The sequence below is a fragment of the Mustela nivalis genome (genome assembly GCF_964662115.1).
Source record: "Mustela nivalis genome assembly, chromosome: 14".
Lineage (NCBI taxonomy): Eukaryota > Metazoa > Chordata > Mammalia > Carnivora > Mustelidae > Mustela > Mustela nivalis.
Window position 1 is genome coordinate 36,058,597 of NC_139033.1, and position 19,921 is coordinate 36,078,517.

General features: G+C 44.6%; 1 protein-coding gene across 1 annotated transcript in view; it reads left to right on the top strand.

Moving 5' to 3' along the window:
• The window catches only part of ALPK2 (alpha kinase 2), a 144,735-nt gene that overhangs the window by 67,105 nt on the left and 57,709 nt on the right, over positions 1-19,921 (top strand). Inside the window, exon 4 of the mRNA XM_082699445.1 lies at positions 7,482-9,195. Coding sequence (XP_082555571.1) covers positions 7,482-9,195 — 1,714 coding nt within the window. The remainder of the gene's footprint in view (positions 1-7,481; positions 9,196-19,921) is intronic.

The following is a 19,921-nucleotide window of genomic DNA, read 5'->3' on the forward strand; positions in this document are numbered from 1 at the left end:
TGCCAGCTATGTGCGATGAGAAAATTGCTGAGAGCATTTTAAAGCTTCCCTTGGTGAATAGCTTTAATTAGTGGTTTTCAAAGTGTGGTCTATGGACCCCTAGGGTTCCCAATGACCTTTCAGAGAATCCAGCAGATCAAAACTATGATCACAAAAATACTGAAACATTATTTGTCTTTTTCACTGTGTTGACATATGGAGTGATGATAAAAAGCAAAGGATGGGAAAACTGTTGGTGGCTTAGCATGAATCTAGGCAGTGGTTCCAAATTATCCTAGCTGCCACAGAATTCTTCACTGCTGTACAGCTGCAGTTAAAAACAAACCAAAACCCAAAACATTTCACTTCATATGTTTCTGATGCATCAGTAAAAATTGTTAATTTTATTAAAGCTTTTTTTTTTAAAGATTTTATTTATTTACTTGACAGACATCACAAGTAGGCAGAGAGCCAGGCAGAGAGAGGGGGAAACAGGCTCCCCGCTGAGCAGAGAGCCTGATGTGGGGCTTGATCCCAGGACCCTAGGACCGTGACCTGAGCAAAGGCAGAGGCTTTAACCCACTTAGCCACCCAGGTGCCCCAATTTCATTAAATCTTGACAAAGCCCTTTAACTGCCCTGTAAGGAAATGAGAAATATGCTCAAAACATCTCTGCTGGAGGGGCACCTGAGTGGCTCAGTAGGTTAAAGCCTCTGCCCTCAGCTCAGGTCATGATTCCAGGGTCTTGGGATCGAGCCCCACATCGGACTCTCTTCTTAGCGAGGAGCCTGCTTCCCTTCTTCTCTCTCTGCCTGCCTCTCTGCCTACTTGTGATCTTTGTCAAGTAAATAAATAAAATCTTTAAAAAAAAAAAATCTTCTAGATTTCCTTGAGAGGATAGTCATCTCGAGGGAAAGCACCTGTATGATTGTTTAAGTTGCAAGCTGAACTAGCTGCTTTTTCATGGAGTATAATTTTTGCTTGAAAGAACAATGGACAAATGATTTTCAATCCTCAGATATGTGGTGAACATCATCTTGAAAACAAAGTAGACCTGCCACTTCAAGGAAAACTGAAAGTATTTGTTGCTAGTGATAAAAATCCAAAGTTTTTTAAAAGATACAAACTTCCAATTATAAAATAAGTAAGTCCTGAGGCATGGTGACTATAGTTAATAATGCTGTATTGTGTATTTGGAAGTTGCTAAAAGAGTAGATCTTTAAAGTTCTCATGACAAGAAAAAGAAATTTGTAGCTATGTGTGGTGATTGATGTTAACTAGATTTCCTGCGCTGATCATTTCACAATGTATGCAAACCTTGAATCATTAGGTTGTACACCTGGAACTAATGTGGTGTTATATGTCAGTTATACCTCAATTAAAAAAAAATAAAAAATCCAAGTGTTCAAGCTATCACTGCAGTCTCTTCTCTGAACTATGAACTTCCACTTTCTTCAGATATTCTTTCTGCCTCTTTCATCTCCTTCTGGGACTCCCTTTATACATATGTTGTCTCTGAGATTCTGTCCACTTTTTTCCCATTCTTTTTCCTTTCTGCTTTGAAAACTGGGTGATCTCAATCCATTATCTTCAAGTTCATGGCCTCACCTCTGCTCTTGAGCCCTCGAATGAATTTTTCATGTCAGTCATTATACCTTTCAGCTTCGAAATTTCCATGTAGTTCTTATTTACAATTTCTGTCTCTTTACTGAGACATTGTTCTGACATTTTCCTTTCGTTGTTTAGACATAGTTTCTTTTAGTTCTTTGAACATGCTTAAAATCGCTAATTAAAATCTCTATCTAGCATGTCCACAGATGGTTTCTATTATTTGCTTCTTCCCTGCCCCCCAACCCTGTATGGGCCATGCTTTATTCTTTCTTTGCATATCTCCAATTGTTTTATAAAGACTGGACATTCTAAACAATGTAATGTGGCCACTCTGGAAAGCAGATTCTCCCCCTTTCCCACCATTTGTTGTTGTTTGTTTAGTGACTTTTCTGAGCTAATTCTTTAAATCCGTATTCTTTGTTGTTTGTGATCACTGAAGTCTCTGCTCGGTTAACTTCGAAGGAGATGTCCTTAGATACCTGGAACCAGTAAGTCTCCCACTTTTTGTTGAGGAGCTCTGTGCACATGGTAGGGCATGCCTTCAGCACTCAGCCAAGCAGTGGACAACTCTATCTTAGCCTTTACTTCCTGCTAGCACAGAGCCTTCAGGTCAGTTAGAGTTGAGAGCTTAATGTCTTCTCAGGTCTTTCCTGAGCATTCATACAGCCCTGGACAAGCTCACAGCCATACACATGTGCACGGCCCTCTGGATTCCCAGAAACATGCTGGAGATTTTCAATGCCCCCTGTGGACATCTCATTCCCTAGCCTTCCCTTTTAATCCTTTTGGTTAGCCTGTTGTTTGTCTCACCAGTTATCTAGTGCCTCAGGCAGCCATGATGTTAAATAGTTGCCTCTGAATATTTTCCCAACAAATGTCTCAGGGAGAAGGTTGCTCCTGCTAGTTGAACTCTGAGTCTGAACACACAAAGACAGTCCTGTGAGTGTGATTGTTCAGGGGGCCACCAAACAGGTCTGATGACAATTCCCTGGGAATGGAGCTTTGCAGTTGCTCCAACACTGTTCTGCCCCTTCTGGTGGCTGCCAGACTGATGATTTTTACCATGATTGTCAACACTTGGTTTACCAGACTCCATGGAGGTGGGGATGAGGGGTAGGACAGGAAAAGTGACACCACCAGAAAATTTGCTATTCTTCCTGAGATTCAGCCATTTTTCTTGAATAAATCCTCCTCAGATTTTCCAATTGACTTTCAGAATTCTGAAAAAGCTGATTCAGATACATTTTGCCAGCATTCTTATTATTTTTATGGAGGAGAAATGTTCAGAAGTTCTTTACTCTGCCCTTTTACTGATGTCCTCAGCCCTTCCACTGCTGCCAAGTAACTTAGCACAAAATTGACTTACATTGTTATGATCAATTAATATCCCTAACTAGTATTATTTCCCTAACTAGAAATTTCAAAAACATATCCTTCATCAGAAGCTTGACAGTTTCCCAATACTTCCAAATTATCAGTAGGAATATTAATTAATGTGATTTAAAAAAATGTATAATGAAGTGTGTTAATGTTTAGGATATCTCACAAACCAAGTTCCTCCAATTGAACAATGTATGATGTTATAAAATCACATCTGAGTAAAGATGCATGTAAAATGCAGTCAAAGCCAATGGATTTTATGTAACTTGCTGATAGGGTTTCAGATCCAACATTGCAACCACTCTTGGTATAGTATGAAATATTTTCCGCAATCATATGAAAAGACTATTAAAATACTTTTCCTTTTCCAACTACATATCTGCGCGAGGCCAGATTTTCTCCATATACTTCAACCAAAACAATGTATTATTACATCACAATGCAGAAGCAGATTTTTAAAAAGCTATCATTTATTAAGCCAGATATTAGATGTGTGAAAAATATAAAACAATGCCACGCTTAAGAAATTTTACTTTGTTTAGGAAAAATATAGGTATTTTCCTATACATATGCTATTATATATCATATATGCTATTTGTGCTAATGTTAATGAGCTTATTTGTGTTATTTTTAAATGAATAAACATTTAAAATTTTTTTGTTTTAATTTCAATATGGTAAATATTGATAGATAGAACCCGTAAACAAGCATTCTTGGGAGTCCTCTGTTGTTTTTCAGAGTCTGTAAAGAGTTCTTGCTGCTCAAATATTTAAGAACCTCTGGTTTATACCAACTCATGGGGTTCAAGCCCAGAAGAAGCCCCCTCCACTTAAGGTCACACGGAGCTCTTTTTTTAAAAGATGGAAGTGATTAATTTAGAAAGAACCTAGAGGATTCCAGCAAGACTTTTACAGCAAGGTGGAGGAACGCGGCTGCTTCCTTTAGTCAAAAGGAAAGATCCACAAGGAGGAAACACAACTAATTGTTCAGGGAATTTCTTCTGGGATGCTTCTGCATTCCTGTCGAATGACTGTGGGGCAACACAGGTCACTCTGCCAGCATCTTGCAGATTCTAAAGCCCAACCCTACTCACACCCTTCCAGCTACTCCCTCTGGAGTCCCCTCTTTGAGCTTCTCTTCTCTTCCAGTTGCCACCGGACAACACAGCGCAGAACTAACCTACAAGGTTCTCGCAGAAATTCAGATTATCTCCCCCAGTAAGTTTTTAGTCATTTTAGGGCTGGACATGACGCGGTACGCATCTCTTTGACTCTGGTTTGGCACTCAACGTAATACTGGGCACCACAATGAACTCGTCACGAGTGTTGTCATTTGGCCAATGAAGATGAAAACTTAAGACAGAAACACTTTATTTGCAAAAATGATCTCTCTACATTGGCCACTTCCCTTTTCTGAATGTGAGTTTTTTAACATGACATACCGAGCCTGGCTTCAGAGTAGAAGGCTCTGGTTTCCTAGCCCCCTCCACCACTTACCAACTTGGTCACTTCGGGGAAATTACTCAACCCACCCCCCCTCCCCGACCCTCTGTTTTGCACGCAGAGGAATGGCACGCACATTGTTCACTAGTGGGGACATTCAACAAATGCCATGCTCGTGGCCGAATTGCTCCCTCTCTTCTTTAAGATGCTTAGAGATAATGATCAAGGACATGTCAACCACAAATCGTAAGTCTCTGAAAAGAGGTCATTAGCCAGTGAGAAGAATTCTACCTAATCAACTTCTGAGAGGTCAGTTATATTTTTCCTCTTAAGTAAATTAAGATAGTTTGTAAATCTTCTATCGGCTAAAACACATACTCCATAAAATCATACATTACTAAATCCTAACATTCTCCCCTTCGCTTATTTAGTCCTTCAGAAGTGAAATATATTTAACTCAATCATTTTCTCCACATTTTTTCCTAAAATTTCTTTGGTTTTCTCTCCTTGGTTCTTGAGAACCATCTCTGTTCCCTGCCTTTAATGCTTTCTTACCTGGTCCTCTGGCTTCTCTGTCTTATTTTCTTCTCTTCCCTTCTGTTTTTTCCATAAGTCTTGGTGCTTTCAGTCTTGGGTGGTTTCTCTGGCACTGGGATCATGGTCTGGATAAATCAGGAAATCGGAATTACTTGGGATGTTCCAGTAGACCATGGTACTGTCCTATGCTCCTTTTAAGTCCAAAACTGAGGACAGGTCTCCAAGAGCTAAGGAAGAAGAGGCAAGATGGCAGTGGTGTGGGCCATGTGAATATCAAACAGAGGCCCCTTTCTCTTTATTCAGGTTTAATTCAGCTCGATTGAGATCTATGTGTAAGTAATGAGGATGAGGGTGAGGCTGTCTCCAAGGGCAGGCCCAGGACAATTTGTAGCAGAATGTGTTTGGGATCTTTTTTTTTTTTTTTTTTTAAGATTCATTTATTTATTTGGAACCCCTAGGTGGCTCAGTGGGTTAAAGCCTCTGCCTTCGGCTCGGGTCATGATCTCCAGGTCCAGGGATCGAACCCCATGTCGGGCTCTCTGCTCCACCGGGAGCCTGCTTCCTTCTCTCTCTCTGCCTGCCTCTCTGCCTACTTGTGATCTCTGTCAAATAAATAAATAAAAATATATTTTTTAAAGATTTATTTATTTATTTGAGGGGGGAGGCACAGAGGAACAGAGAGAAGCCGACTCTCTGCTAAGCATGGAGCCTAACATGGGGCTCGATCCTATGACCCTGAGATCACAACCCAAGCTGAAATCAAGAGTCGGATGCTCAATTGACTAAGCCACTTTGGCACTGCTGTTTAGGGTCTTTAAAAGCAGATTCTTAGGCCTTTTACCCATGGGTTTCTGTTTCAAAAATTTTAAGCAGTTTCCTGATGATTCTTCTGTACACTTCTTGAGAACCCGAGGTAATCTGGTTTTAGAACTCTCACATCTTTTTTGTTTGTTTGTTTTGAGTTATAGTTGACAAACAACATTGTGTCTGTTTTAAGGTGTGCAACATATTGATTTGATGCATTTATGATGGCCATAGCAGTGTCAGCTCCTGTCTCTATCCCATCATGTAAATATCACTTATCACTTCCACATTCTTATAGAATATATATGGCATAAACTTTCTGCTTTGCCAAGCCCCTTCACATTGATTTTTCTCATTTGAACTTCAGCATAACCTTGTGAAGTCGACAGGAGGGGCAGGTGCTATGTCCTCTAGAAAGTCACCCTAAAGTCCAATCTCCCCATGCTGTTGCCCAAGGTAAACCCAAAGATCAGTGGTGGCCAGCCTCAGCCACCCCTGACTGGCTTCTACTTGGGAACCAGATTATTAAAGACCAAGATATTAACAAAATTGCAATTAATCTATGATTTTTGAAAAACGAGGCATGTGTGAGCAGGTACCCAACTATTGAGGGCTTATGAGCACATAGGAGCTTGGAGAGACACAGGGAAGCAGGCCTTCAGGGAGAAAACAGAGAATAAGACTCTGTGCCATTGAATCTCTAACACTGAGCCTTCTGGCTTAGATACTGGTGCACATTTTACACAGATCAGTCAATAAATATCTAAATATGACCTCCAAATCTGGCCAGACCCATAGCTGCCGCCTTCCGAAAATGCTGATTGACTTCTGAGCTGCATAATGCATGGAGTGAGACCAGCAATGTTATAGCTGCACTGAGGTCCAATGAGATAAATGAGTGTAAATTAGAACAAATGTAACAAGTGTTTATCCGGACTGCAGAGTCTGAAGGGAGGCCCTAGTGGGAAAGGTCACCGAAGCCTGTTAGGTTGGAGTCCATAAAGGGAGGGGCCACGGGAGCACCGTCTCTCCTGGAGCAGGGAGAGCAGGCTCAGCATGATCTAGGATCCAGTTTCTTCCCTGCTGGGCCCAAGCCGAATGTCTGACTTGGTCCAGGTGAGTCAGGATGGCATGTGGACACGAGTTTCCAGCCAGAGGGACTTGTGGGGTGGGGTTTGGACTTCACAGTCATGTAAAATGTAGAGAAATGGCACCATTCTTCATACACACATAATCCCAGCCTGATACCTTTATAGCTTCCTGGCAGGAACCTTGCCTTCTCAGCACAGGCTTAAGAAGAGCGATGGCTTAGGCCGTTCCACTGCATGAGGTCGAATTCTTCAGCTGTTTGTATACAAGGTCTCCCTCCAGATAATATATTTTTCAAACCCCCAGCATAGAAAAGACTTAAAATACGAGGAGAGAAGAAGAAAACTAGAATATCAGATGCTTCCCCATTCATCTGAATAATTCTCAGCATTTTTCAAGTTGGGCAAGCATGTGGAAAGTTCTATGGGAAAGTGCGGAACTTCCTGGATTCTCAGCGTGAGCGCAGCTGGAACTCAGAAGCTGGTTTGCGGGGAGCTCACAAGCCCCTTTGCGGGGAGACCACAGATCCCCTTGAGGGGGCAGCAAAATCATGGGGGTTTTCTGGGTGCTGTGACATGAGAAAGGTTGGCATATCCATCCAAATGCGGCAAACTTACCTGTGTATTCTCTTCATCCCAGCTGTAGCCCAGATGACGCTGCTGTTTACCAAATCTCGGCTAAAAATTCTTCTGGAATGATTTGCTGCTCTGCTTCTGTTGAAGTCAAGTGCTCAGCAGAGAACCCACAGCTCTCTCCTGACCCGAAAGATGGTGGGGGCACAGGATGGAGACATGCAACAGAGGCATGTGTGCAGGAGAAAACAGATCAGCTCGATGAGAAAGACCATCCTCGTGAGGGGGAGGAAAATGTCTCCACAGGTACTGCCATGTCAGCTGATTCCCCCTCCTCCAAATTCAGCTGTTCCTGCTCACTGCAGGCCAGTAGTGCCCCTTGTGCCTCCAGCTCGGAAAATCCCTTGGATGTTAAAGGAACGAGGCCAACCGAAGAGGCTCGTGATCTGGGTGACGCCGAGGAAGTTGCAGACGGGCTGCTTTTTTCTAATTTAAGTCGTATTCCCGCCAACCACAATGTATATTGCCACAGGACAGTCCATTCCCAAGGATCGAGGCTAACAAATGCCTTACACAGTGATGGCCCTCAGGAGGGAGTCTCGGACTCTGGCCAAGCAGACCCCACAGGACAGAAATACATCAGCTTCAGCCTGCCGCTGTCGGAGGGGACTGCATCCGTCTGCCCAGGTGACAGGGCCTCGATCAAGCAGCAAGTCAGCCCACAGGTGTCCAGCGAAGACTCTGACAGTGACTATGAACTTTGCCCAGAGATAACCCTAACCTGCACCGAGGAGTTTTCAGATGATGACCTAGAGTATCTGGAATGTTCCGACGTTATGACGGATTACTCTAATGCAGTTTGGCAAAGGAACCTGCAGGGGACTGAGCATGTTTTTTTATTAGAAAGCGATGACGAAGAGATGGAATTCAGTGCGTCTTGCCTGGGTGGGTGTGAGCATCTCCTCGGTGAAATGGGTTGTGGGCCTCGGGTGTCGGATGACATCGGGCCTATGGAGGCCACCACTGGCCTCTGCGGTTATCACTCACACCCCCAAGAAGTGGGGGTGAGGAGCGGCCAAGCCTCCACCCACAGTCCCTCATCCCTGCAAACGGGGATGATTCTGACTTTGGGACCTCACTGGGACACGACGTCTGCGGTGACAGACCCGGGGAGATATAAACCACCCGCTGCTTCCGAGGCCGCTGAAAATGATTATCCAGGAATTCGAAGAGAAACCAGAGACAGCCATCAGGCAGGAGAGGAATTCACCAGTGACAATCTGCTAAACACAGATAAAGCAGTGATCGAGACGGCGATGCAGCGCTTGTCTGGTGAGTTAGAAAAGCCAGGGGCGAGCCAGTGGTTGGAGATCGCAGCCGAGGGAAGAGTAGGGGATGAGGGTTCGTTAACCAAGAGGGGCTCAGAGAAACCTGCCAGGCTGAGGCGGCCCAGCATGAGAGGAAAACCCAAGAAACTGAGCCCCAACCTGAAATCGAATACAACAGAAAGCACCTTTTATCTCTTCTATCCCAAAGAACCTGTTAAGCACCCACGAACCCAGAGTGATAAAAGAGACGGTTCTTGGGCCAGAGCAGAAGCTGACTGGAATTCCCAGCTCCCTGCAGGACAATGTGCTAGTCCGGTCCAAGCAGAGCGAGAAGGAAAAACCCCGCAAACTCCCCTGGGCTTACTCCCCCAAAGAGGCTTCTCGGGAGAAGGGATGCCCGTCCAGAACCTGATTGAAACAGGTGGAGTTCCAGACTGGAGTGCTCATCCTCGGGTAAGACTCCTCTTTTTAAAAATTACTAGATGAAAGGTATTTGTGTGTGTGTGTGTGTGTGTGTGTGTGTGTGTGTGTTTCCCCCTTCCCTTCATAGTCATGATCACTGGGCCACAGTGCAAATCAAAAGAAGTCTCCCAGGACAATGAGGGTACTTGTGAATGACAGCTGCTGCTGCTGGGAAGGAAATCTGGTTTAGAAAAAAGGCCCAGATAAACCCTAAGCCATCCTAATTATAGCAAAAGACAGATAGGAGTAAGAGGCACTAATGGGATTCTGGACAGCTGGAAAGAGAAATTTGATATTTTGTCAACTGCATGTGTTTTACCAGGCAATGTCCCTATTCAGAACGTTTTTCAAGCAAATGTTTTGGGTGAAGAGTTTAAAAGAAAAAACAATTCTCTTTAGTCATTTTTCAGGAGCGCTTTGAAAATGATAAGCGTTGGTTTTAATCAGAATTTATAGTAAAATGAAAGATTTCGGTGTGTCTCATTGGTGTGTGGAATCTGTTTCGCAGAGCTGGGGAAAGTGGACAGAGTCAGTTTTCTGTGCCCCAAAATCAAAGTAGATTTTTGAACGAATGTTTGTTTTGATTTTCTTAGATCACAAAGTATTAGAGAGGCTAAGAAAATACTGCCAGGGAATACTATAATACTGTTTCACCCTATTACTGATTGGGGGGTATATTTGAAAGAGATGGAATTAAATTAATGGGAATAAGGCACAAAAGATATTGTGTCTCATATGTGAATTTCTTTAATTTCAAAGGGTCCCAAATGGGCTTTGGACTGATGTTGTGCTGCGTGGCCACGATTTTGTTTTTGTAACTAACCACCTAAGAAAAGTTACTCAATTGTTTTTACCACCTGTGTTCTCCCTACGCACAAATTCATAATGGAACCTAGTACTGTTTTTGCAGACTCTAAAAAAAATTAAATATTGCCAAACCCATTCATAGTTACTGAACTCTAGCTATGAAAAAGTAAACATGTACTACATCAGTTTCTAAAGACCCAGACCTGAGATAACCAAACTAAAACTCTCCAGATCTGAGGTCGCTTTTTCCTGACCAGATTGTCTGCTCCACCCGGCCAAACTTGCCACTTACAAATCACACTTATACTTTATTTTTTGCAGGAGAACCAGCTTTATGCTATTTGGTTGTTTAACACCTACCACGGGGGTGATCACATGCCAAGGCCCACAGATGGAGATGCCCAGGATAAGTTTATGGAGATGGTTTGGCCAAAGATTAATACAAAATGAAGTTGCAGTGTTAATTTTTTCTTGTCAGTAGACATAGCATTTTCTTTTCTATTCATAAAATGCTCTTCCTGGTTCAACTAAGTACCTTGTTAGCATTGTTTCTCCACACTGAGCATTTCATTGGGCAGATTATCTTCATGATGAAAGGTGACGGGGGTGAACGGGTAAAGCAACACTTGGAGAGGAGGCGGCTGGTGACAATGTTAGTGTTAGATCCACCACGGGGGGAGGCTCCGGGTCTGGGGTGGGTTTTGTGTTTTGTGGCACGACTCCAGCAAGTACCTGAGACCCATAAAGGTGACTCTTCAGAGAGTTCGCATTCTGCAGGTGGTAAGACTGTCCCTGACTATGCTGTGCTCAGTAACAGAGCCAGCCTCGCACTCAAGGGCGTCCAGAAACGTGAATGGAAGCTGTGGATTCAGGGGCGGTTCTGTGCAGCCGGAAGTTAGAGATGGGAGCTCTGTATCTGTGGCATTTTTTACCACCAGCCCCCTTCGCGTAACAAAAGTAGAAAAATTCTTCCCCAGGGCCAGGGGCACAGTGAGAGCAGATTCTTTTATCCATGCAGAAAGTTACTTTCTAACTGTGGAAGATACCCCAGTCCCATACATCCATACAAGATAGAAGCCAGATTTACAACAAAGGGCTAAATACCATTATAAATGTGACACAAAACCATGAGAAGGTCCCTGGGAGCTAAATCAGACATTTTAAAAATACTGCTGGAAAAAAAAATTGGTGGATTTTTTGATAAGTAAGTCTAAAAGACATTTTAAGTATTTATTCTCAGACACCTGAGACTTTGGGAACTTAAAATTCGAAATGGTTAAAAATCCTTGGTTGGGGGTAATACTGATGGATCTCCCCACTCTTGACTCTTGGCTGATGCACTTACCTTTAGGTGCCCTTTTGTAGAAACAGTGACCGTCAGCTTATCTCTTAGTGGTTTGTCTCCGTCTGTATATTGCTTTTAGCATTCTGAGGAAAAGTCCATACCTCAGTCTGCATTTTAAGAACAAGGAAAGAACCAAATATTGTAGAAAGCCCCCTGCCCACACAGAGGTCTCCGGGAGTCTTTACTTCCTGTCCTCCCCTACTGCTTTTACAAGGTAAGGCCATCTTGTGCTGATTTGTGTGGAAAGAGTATTTACCCAGGCTGGGATTGGAAAGCCCCCAGTTTCTCTCCATTTATGGAAGATTCCAAAGTTAATCCCAGTTTGGGAGTGGAAAACAGAGAGGGTATCCCGGGCTAACTTGAATCATCTTCAAGGATCACACCGCCAATCCCTCACCTTGGTTTGGCTCTTGTCTTACGATCCAACTCAGAGGCAAAGACCTGACGACCTGCCCGGCTTAGGTTTCCTTCTAGCCACACGGGGGTAAGATCATCCTCACTCTTATACCAGAAGCACTGTGTCTGCCCTTCTCCATGATACCCAGATGCACCCCAGAGAGATTTGCATTTCTCTGTGGGGTCGTGGGATCTCAAGTGTACAGTATGAAAGTACAATCTTCGGGCTTGAGAGTTAAGAATCTTCCTGATCAGGAGTCAGCACTAAGCACAGAAGGTGAGTGAGCTCCTTGACGGCAGGGGGTTTTGGTAACTGTATTTCTTTCACGGAGAAGTCCCAAGTCCTTGGAATCATGCTGGCCACATAGTAGGCACTCAAGAATGGAAAGAATAAGTAGCCATATGGGACGAGATTTAATTCCATTAATTCTGTAATGATCACTGGTCTCAACCACTTTATGGCCTTTGATGTCATAAATACTTTCTTTGGTTCCCTTTACATACCAATTTTCCCATTACTAAACTGCTTCCCATTGCTCTTTGGGCCTGGCAATGGATTACTTTGTACTAAACTGTAAACACCTTGCACTTGGGGTCCCTTGTGCATGCTAGCGGTTCACATATAACCTTGGCCTCGTCAGTGCCTTGTTAGCTTTCCCAGATCGCTGGCTAGACCCAGGAAGACCTTTCCACATCCCCCTAGCATTCAAGACCCTCTGCCATGTTGTTTTCATCTACCTCGGAGTGGCAAAGCAGACAAACACACTGGTTTCTTTATCTGAAGGATGAAGCATTCTCTCAGGCGTGTGGTGTTTCTCCTGTCTTCTTGCCTGGAATGCCCTCGCTTGGCTTGTTGCCAGCTCAGCTCCTCTCATCTTTCAAGGCCAAGGTCCTGCCAGGTACTTTAAGTGGCACCGCACCCCTGCAGCACAGTCCTCCTCCCTTCTTAGGATTTCTCTTTCCTCCAAAACACAGCATTCTTATGCAAATAAGGTATAAGGTAGGGGAGCAGGCTCTGGACCTGAGTTTGGGTCCTGCCTTTCTACTTTCTGATTCTGTGACTCTGGGAAAAACTACTTAAGTTCTCCTAGGCCCAGTTTCCTTGTCTAAAACAGAAATAATAATAATAATGATGATAATAATAATAATGCCTCACAGAGTGTTGTGAGGATTAAAGTCTTACTAAAATGTTTATCACAGTACCTCTTATTTTTATTTTGCTTATTACTTACCTTTCATCTCTCTACGGAGCACGGGGCTCAAACTCACAAACCCAGGATCAAGAGTCGCATGCTCCAGTGACCGAGCAGCCAGGCCTCCTATGGTTTACTTTCTTAATACGTATGTCCATCCCTCCCCCATATTAAAGGCATATCGAGGGCTGACTGTGAGTGGTTTTATACCTTTTTAAATTGAAACTTGTATTGAGATCATTGTACTTGCACACACAGTGTCAGAAACAACACAGGGAACTCTCATACACTTAGCCCAGGTTTCTCGGACGGTAACATTTTGTAACACTATAGCACAAAATCACAACCAAGATATTGATATGGATACCATCCAGTGATCTTATGCAGACTTCCCAGTTTTGCTTGTGTGTGTGTGTGTGTGCATGAAGATCTCTCAAAATCTATCATTTGTGTGGGCTTGTGTGGTAAATGCGGTGTGAAACTTCATGCTAATCGGAGTTCAGACTGGTAGCGAGGCAGGTGGTTCCGTAAAACAATTTATGGCAGCTTGGAATGGGCATGGCCATCCAGTGACAGGCAGGACTCATAGTAGGTCGGTGTGTGTGTGTGTGTGTGTGTGTGTGTGTAGATATAGATATGTATTTTTTACATAGGAAAATATCAAGCAGATAGTCTAAACCTCCTTGTAATGTAGTTTCCATCTCTGGGACAGAGCAACCTGAGGTTTGAATTCATCTGCATAATAAAATGCATCCCCTGCATAACAACTGTTTAAAAGGGCCTCCAGAAAGCTGATAAGCCAGCTCTCTGCTGATGATAGGAAGGGCCGAAGTTTATAGTCGCTCATCTCTTAGCACGCGGCAGTCAGGCCTCTTGTCAACACCACCGCAGATGGGCAAGTAACGCAAATATTTGTTTTGTTTTTAATCACGAAGCCTACTGTGCCACTTCTGCCAAACGCCATTACTGCTCCGCACCAGCAGGATCACCGGAGGCCTAGTTCCCGAAGTAATTGTACTCAAGGATTGTTAAATAATCCACGGAAAGCCCTACAGCCTTGCTACTCCCAACGTGGTCTGCAGACCGGCTTGTCCAAGTACATACCCTCCAACCCAGCCCCAGCCTTGCAAAATGTGCATTTTAACTTGATTCCTGGGAGATTCCTATACATACTGAAGTTCCGAACGCTCTTGTCTACAGACAGGAGATCATGCTCAGATTAGAGAAGACCCAAGCAGGGACACCTGGGTGGCTCCCTTAAGCCTCTGCCTTTGGCTCAGGTCACGATCCCAAGACCCTGGGGTCGGGTCCCGCATCAGGCTCCTTGCTCAGCAGAGAGCCTGCTTCTCCCTCCCCCTGCCGTGCTCTCTCTGACAAAGAGATGAATAAAATCTTAAAAAATAAGTAAATAGGCCCTAAACAATTTACAAAAAAAACAAGAACAAAAAACAAAAAACAAATCCTAAAGCAGAGGTCTGGTGGTGGCAGGGACCTTAACATAGTCTGGTTCTGAATCCGGCCCTGGGAGATTCGGATGCCCTTTGGTCCAAGCGTGGCTTGGGTGGTGGGGGTTTTAAAAGCTCCGGGATGGTTCTCTGTACCTGTAAGGGCCTATTTAGCTAGAGCAGCTCCATCCTGACCACCCCCTGCTTCAGGGAACTTACTTAAAAACAAGTCCCAGAAACCAATCCCAGGTAACAAAGCCTAAATACAAGGGCGGGTTAGGTCAGGTAGAGATAACAGCCCGAATGCAGGGATGAGTCCAGCCGGTGGAGACATCCAATCAGTGGGGCGCACATACTGTCTCCCTAGCTAGCAAGGAGTGTGGGCCCTGACTTTTGGGTGCCTTTTGGGCTCCAATTCTGACCAAGGTGATACGCTAGTTCAAATAGCTACTATGGGGTGAACTGTAATTCAATTGGCCACCCGTGTGTGATCTAGCATGACTGTGCAGCTTTCTCTCTGTGTTACAATCTCATTGGCCACCTGTGTGGAGCCAGGCCCAACCAATGGCCTTTGCTCTATAAAAGTTAGTCTTGGAGGCAGGGAGGGGTCGCCTCTTTGCAAGAGACAGCCCTGGCTGGTCAGTTTGACTCTCGATGCTTGGCGCAAAATAAATCTTTGCTTGACCTTTGCTTTGTATCAGTCTTGCTGCTTTGCCCATGGACCCAACAGTACCTACAAATCTGAGAATCTTAGCTGTGCTTTAGAACCATCCCTGTTACTCTCTAAATGTACAGATGCCTAGGCTCCACCCCCGGAGGTCCTGAGGTCAGTGGTCCTAGGGTACTAGGGCTCAAGCTTGCAGACCTGCAGTCCTTAGGGGAATGGGAGGGTCGTCTTGGGAGGCTCAGGGTTGAAGCCCCGCAGAGTGAGGCCGCAGGGAGCTGACGGTTGTACAGCCCATGAAAGCACCGTCTCAGGGATTCGGGCGCCCCTTGCCCCTGACTTCTCTCCAGTGTCAGCTGAGGAGTCTGGCCCCGGGTTACTCGGGACTACTTTCCAAACAGGCAATGGGTGTTCTCCACCCCAAAGATCTGCTGCTCTCGGGCTGTGTGTGCATTCCTGCAATACCTCGTATTCTGTGAGAATCACACCCTCTCCACGATCAGGGCTTCTGGGGGAAAACAACATTGCCTGCAGGTCGCTTCCTAAACGGGTCGTCAGAAAACCAGAGACAGAAGCAAAAAACTGTGCATGGGAAGTTCCCTCAGACAGTGCAGGGAGGCAGCCCAGGTGGGCCGGTGGTCGCCAGGGCAGAGATTAGAGACGCACAAGAGAACTGGGTGGAGATGGCAGCCCTCAGGTTAGGCAGGTGGGAGGATGCTGAGGGTCCCGGGGACAGAAAAGGATCTCTGTGTCTGCGTGGCTGGGGGGTGAGTGCCACCTGGCCTCAGCCCCCCCCCCCCACCCCGCTGCCTGCCAGCCTAGAGTGCTTGTCTCAGGAGACAGAAGTGCGGGACAGGCCTCTTTTTTTTTTTTTTTTTTTAAGATTTTATCTATTTATTTGATGGAGATCACCAGTAGGCAGAGAGGCAGGCAGAGAGGAAGGGAAGCAGATTCCCTGCTGAGCAGAGAGCTGGATGTCAGGCTCAATCCCAGGGCTCTGGGATCGTGACCTGAGCCGAAGGCAGAGGCTTTAACCCACTGAGCCACCCAGGCGCCCCACAGGCCTCATTTTTAATTGTATTCAAAGACGCCCAGAGAGCGTCTCTGCTGCCAGTGCAAAAGCTGAGCTGAAGGCTCTTCCCCTTCCTGCTGGAGATTCTCTACTAGATTCAGGCGCCTGGGGGTGGGGGTGGGGGTGTTGGGATCACGTGGGAACCAAGGCAGCACTTGGTCACACCCACGTCATTGCCCTACTCACCCATCACAGAGGGGGGTCGCGTCACAGATCCTGTGTGTGGCCCAGAGGCGCCCGGGGCCCACGGTCTGCTTCTGCTCGGGGCTCAGGGCAGTGCGTCTCCACTGAGAGGGCCTGGATTACTGGCACCAGAGTCACCTGTGCGGTGATTTCAGATCTCTAAATCCTACTGGGCGCTCCGAACCAGCGCTGGGGGTGGTTCTCGTGGCAGTAAAATTCCAACCTTGGTCTTCATTAGACCGAGATCTCGAGGTTCTACTACCCCTTTCTAATGCCCCTTTCGGGGGCATTCCCGAAAGGAATCAGGGATTTTGGAAGCAACAGGAAGTTTCAGGCTTGTCAAGTGTAACCCCTTTGCCCTAAGAAGGGGGAAACCCCTAAGGATTGGGATGTTTCTCTGCTTTCTAGTTGGCTTGGGCGGAGTACCGCCTGTTCCGCACCTGCCCCGCAACTGAAATGAATACGGATCCTGATTTATTGTAACTAATCCAAAACAGGTGTGCTGTCTCCAGCTGAGCTTTATTTTAAGGAGTAGTTCAGGGACAGGAATTTGGGCTGCAGCAGTGGAGGCGGAGAGAGGAGGGTCCGCGGCTACTTGGGTGGGTGTTGCTTGAAGCCAGTCTCTCTCCACAGACTTGGATGGGAGCTGAGCGCCCGAGACATGCCTTGTTGGTGTTTGTTGGCTATGAGGGAAAATGAACTTGATAATGGGATAGGAAAACTGTTGGACTAACCATCCGTCTATCAATAGAAATGATAAAGCTGTGGCAGAAAAGGGTGGGTGCAGCCCCCACTAGATCAATAGGTAAATCAAACCAAGTAGAGAGTATAGAATCAGATCCACGAATATATTGGAATTTGGTTTATGATGGAAATAGCGCCTCAATTTTAGGAAAGAAACGTCTTCAATGCTGACACAATTAGCCATCTACGTGGAGACAAGAAGATAAGCCTTACAGTGGACCCCAAATAAATTCGAGATGGATCTTTGAGTTAAATATATATTTTTTAAAAACCCAAAATTATTGAAAAAAATATTGAAAACTGTTTTTATGAACTGGAAAGCCATAAGATCTTCTTGGGACACAAAGGACAAAAAAGGAAGAAAACATTGATCATTTTGGTTACATCAAGTTAATTTCTATATAACAAAAAAAAATGTCACAAACAAAGTTAAGTGAAAGTGACATACTGGAAGAAATATGTAGGACAGCTGTAACCGATGAAGATTAGTTTCCCAAATTATATAAAAAGCAGATAAGAAAACATTTCCCTAACAATTGAATTTTAAGAAAAAATAAAAGTACGAAGCCCATAGAAGAGATATACAAATGGTCACTAAACATGTGAGATGTTCAACTTCATGAGAATTAGGAAAATATACATTTTCAACATGTAATATCTCTCACCTATCAGGTAGGCAAAAAATTTACAGGATGGGAGATAATATCAAGGTGTTGAGACTATGGAGAAATGGGTACTCTGTCAGCGAGCGTGTAATTTGGTGATATCTTTTAAAACTCAAAGAGGGTATTACCCATCATCCTGCAGTTTCACGGGCCCAAGGAGACATGTACCATGATGTAGAGCAAGAAAAGTATATTACAAAAGGATTCACACAACATGGTACCATGTAGCCCCCTCCCCGAATCACCCCATAACCATACACGTCATTTGTACCTACCCGTGGGAGTACATGAAATATCTTTGTTAAGTGTAGAAGGAGCCACACCAAAATGACAACTGTGGCTACTCCGGGAGCGACACAGGAAATTGGCGTTGAGATAGGTGATGAGGAACGTTAGAGTTCTTAAGGAAACGACACTCATTTCTTACTTGTATTATTGAAAACTACTATTTTTAAAAAGGCAAATAAATGGAGGTCTAGGAATCTGTGATTTTGGTTTTGGTTCTGCCATTAACCAGTTTCGTATCCCTGAGTTCATTTCTCCCCTTCTTTGGGCTTTTTCCCTCCGTTTTTACTTAAACTGAAGACGTTTGAACATGAGGGTCTCCAAGTTTCCAAGGCAGTAAAGTCCTGTGAATCCCTAATTCCACATCAGCTGCCAAAATAAATACCAAGTAGAAGGGGAAGAAAATGTGGACCTTAAGGTGAGGAAATCCTTTCTAAGCATAAGGAGGAAAATTGGTAAATTCTGCATATGAAAAACCTTATAAACAGAATGTAAAAACAAATGAAAACTTAGAGAAGTACGTACTGGTGATGTGTAGACAGCTTAATCCAAAACAGGCAAAGGAATCACAGTCAATTCATTAAAAAACAATGTACGATTACATCATAAACTTATCAGCTGACTTCCTTCACACCCTCCGTTTTTAGTGATTGCTTTTAAAGTGATACTATCTCCAGCTGATAAGACTGTGAGGAAAGAGGCTTTCTTCTTCACTGCCAGCGGAAGTGCGAATTGGTATCATCATTCTGGGAGGCAGATCGGCAATATTCACTTCATACCTTTAAGATGCAGACTTTGGCCCAGTAACTCACCGTATGCAGTGATCAGAGCAGTTAAGACCTAGCATGAGAATGTTCATTGCAGCGTGACTTGTAATCATGAACCTTTGGGAACAATCTAGATCTTTAATGGGGAAAGGGCTGCTTAAATGTTGTGGTACAAAATCCTTTGGAACACCACGCAGCCATTACAAATCATGCTTTGAAAGCATTTAAGGCGATAAGAAAATGCTTGTCAACAAATGACAAAAACTACATATACGTACTCTCTTCCCTTGAAAAACTTGGTGTCGTGACAGAAAGTTCCAGCTCTTCCCCTGCAGTCCCGTGGAAAGCCCTGGGCTCTCCTGTTTAATGCCTTTACACCTTGCTCCAATTCTAGCATAAATGAGTCCGTCTCAAAATCACTCAAGGACCTGTGGCTTTTAAAAGGAAATAGCCTCGGGGGCTCCTGAGTGGTGTGGTTGGCTAGGTCTCTGACTCCTGATTTTGTCTCAGGGCATGATCTTGAGGTCCTGAGATCGCGCCCCGTGTCAGGCTCTGTGCTCACCGGGGTGTCTGCCTGAGGTTCTCTCTCCCTTGGCTCCTCCCCACTCCCTGTGTGCTCACTCGCTCTATTTCTGAAAAATAAATAAAAAGAAAAAGAAATGGCCTCTCTTCTCTTCTCCCAGCTACTTTATGGTATAAATAAGCTCCATTCCATTTTTCTTGAAAAACAACCTACTTAATCCTACAACTTTCCCCAATCCCTTAAGAAGCTGCCCCAAATCTAGCAAGACAACCTTCCTCTTTGATCAATGAAAATTAGTTCTCTTCGAGGCTGAAAGTTAGGTGCTGAGTAGAGGCCCCAGGAGCATCCAAGGGGCCTGAAAATGAGTTAACATTGTTAAAAATAGAACCGATAAATAGGGATAAAATCGCCTTTCTTACCATTTTCCTGTAACCATATATGGTGAGACTGTATTATGTGAGAGGTCAGGTTTCCCCGGGAGGAAAGCTACTCTGTAACGGTAAGCAAGGTGTCCCGGCTGCTTGCGAACCCTCCCCCCCATTCATGTAGGAAAGCCCAGCTCCCACAGTGTTGGTATTTAGAAGTGGGGCCTTTAGATGAGCTCATGAGGGTGAAGCCTCCATGATGG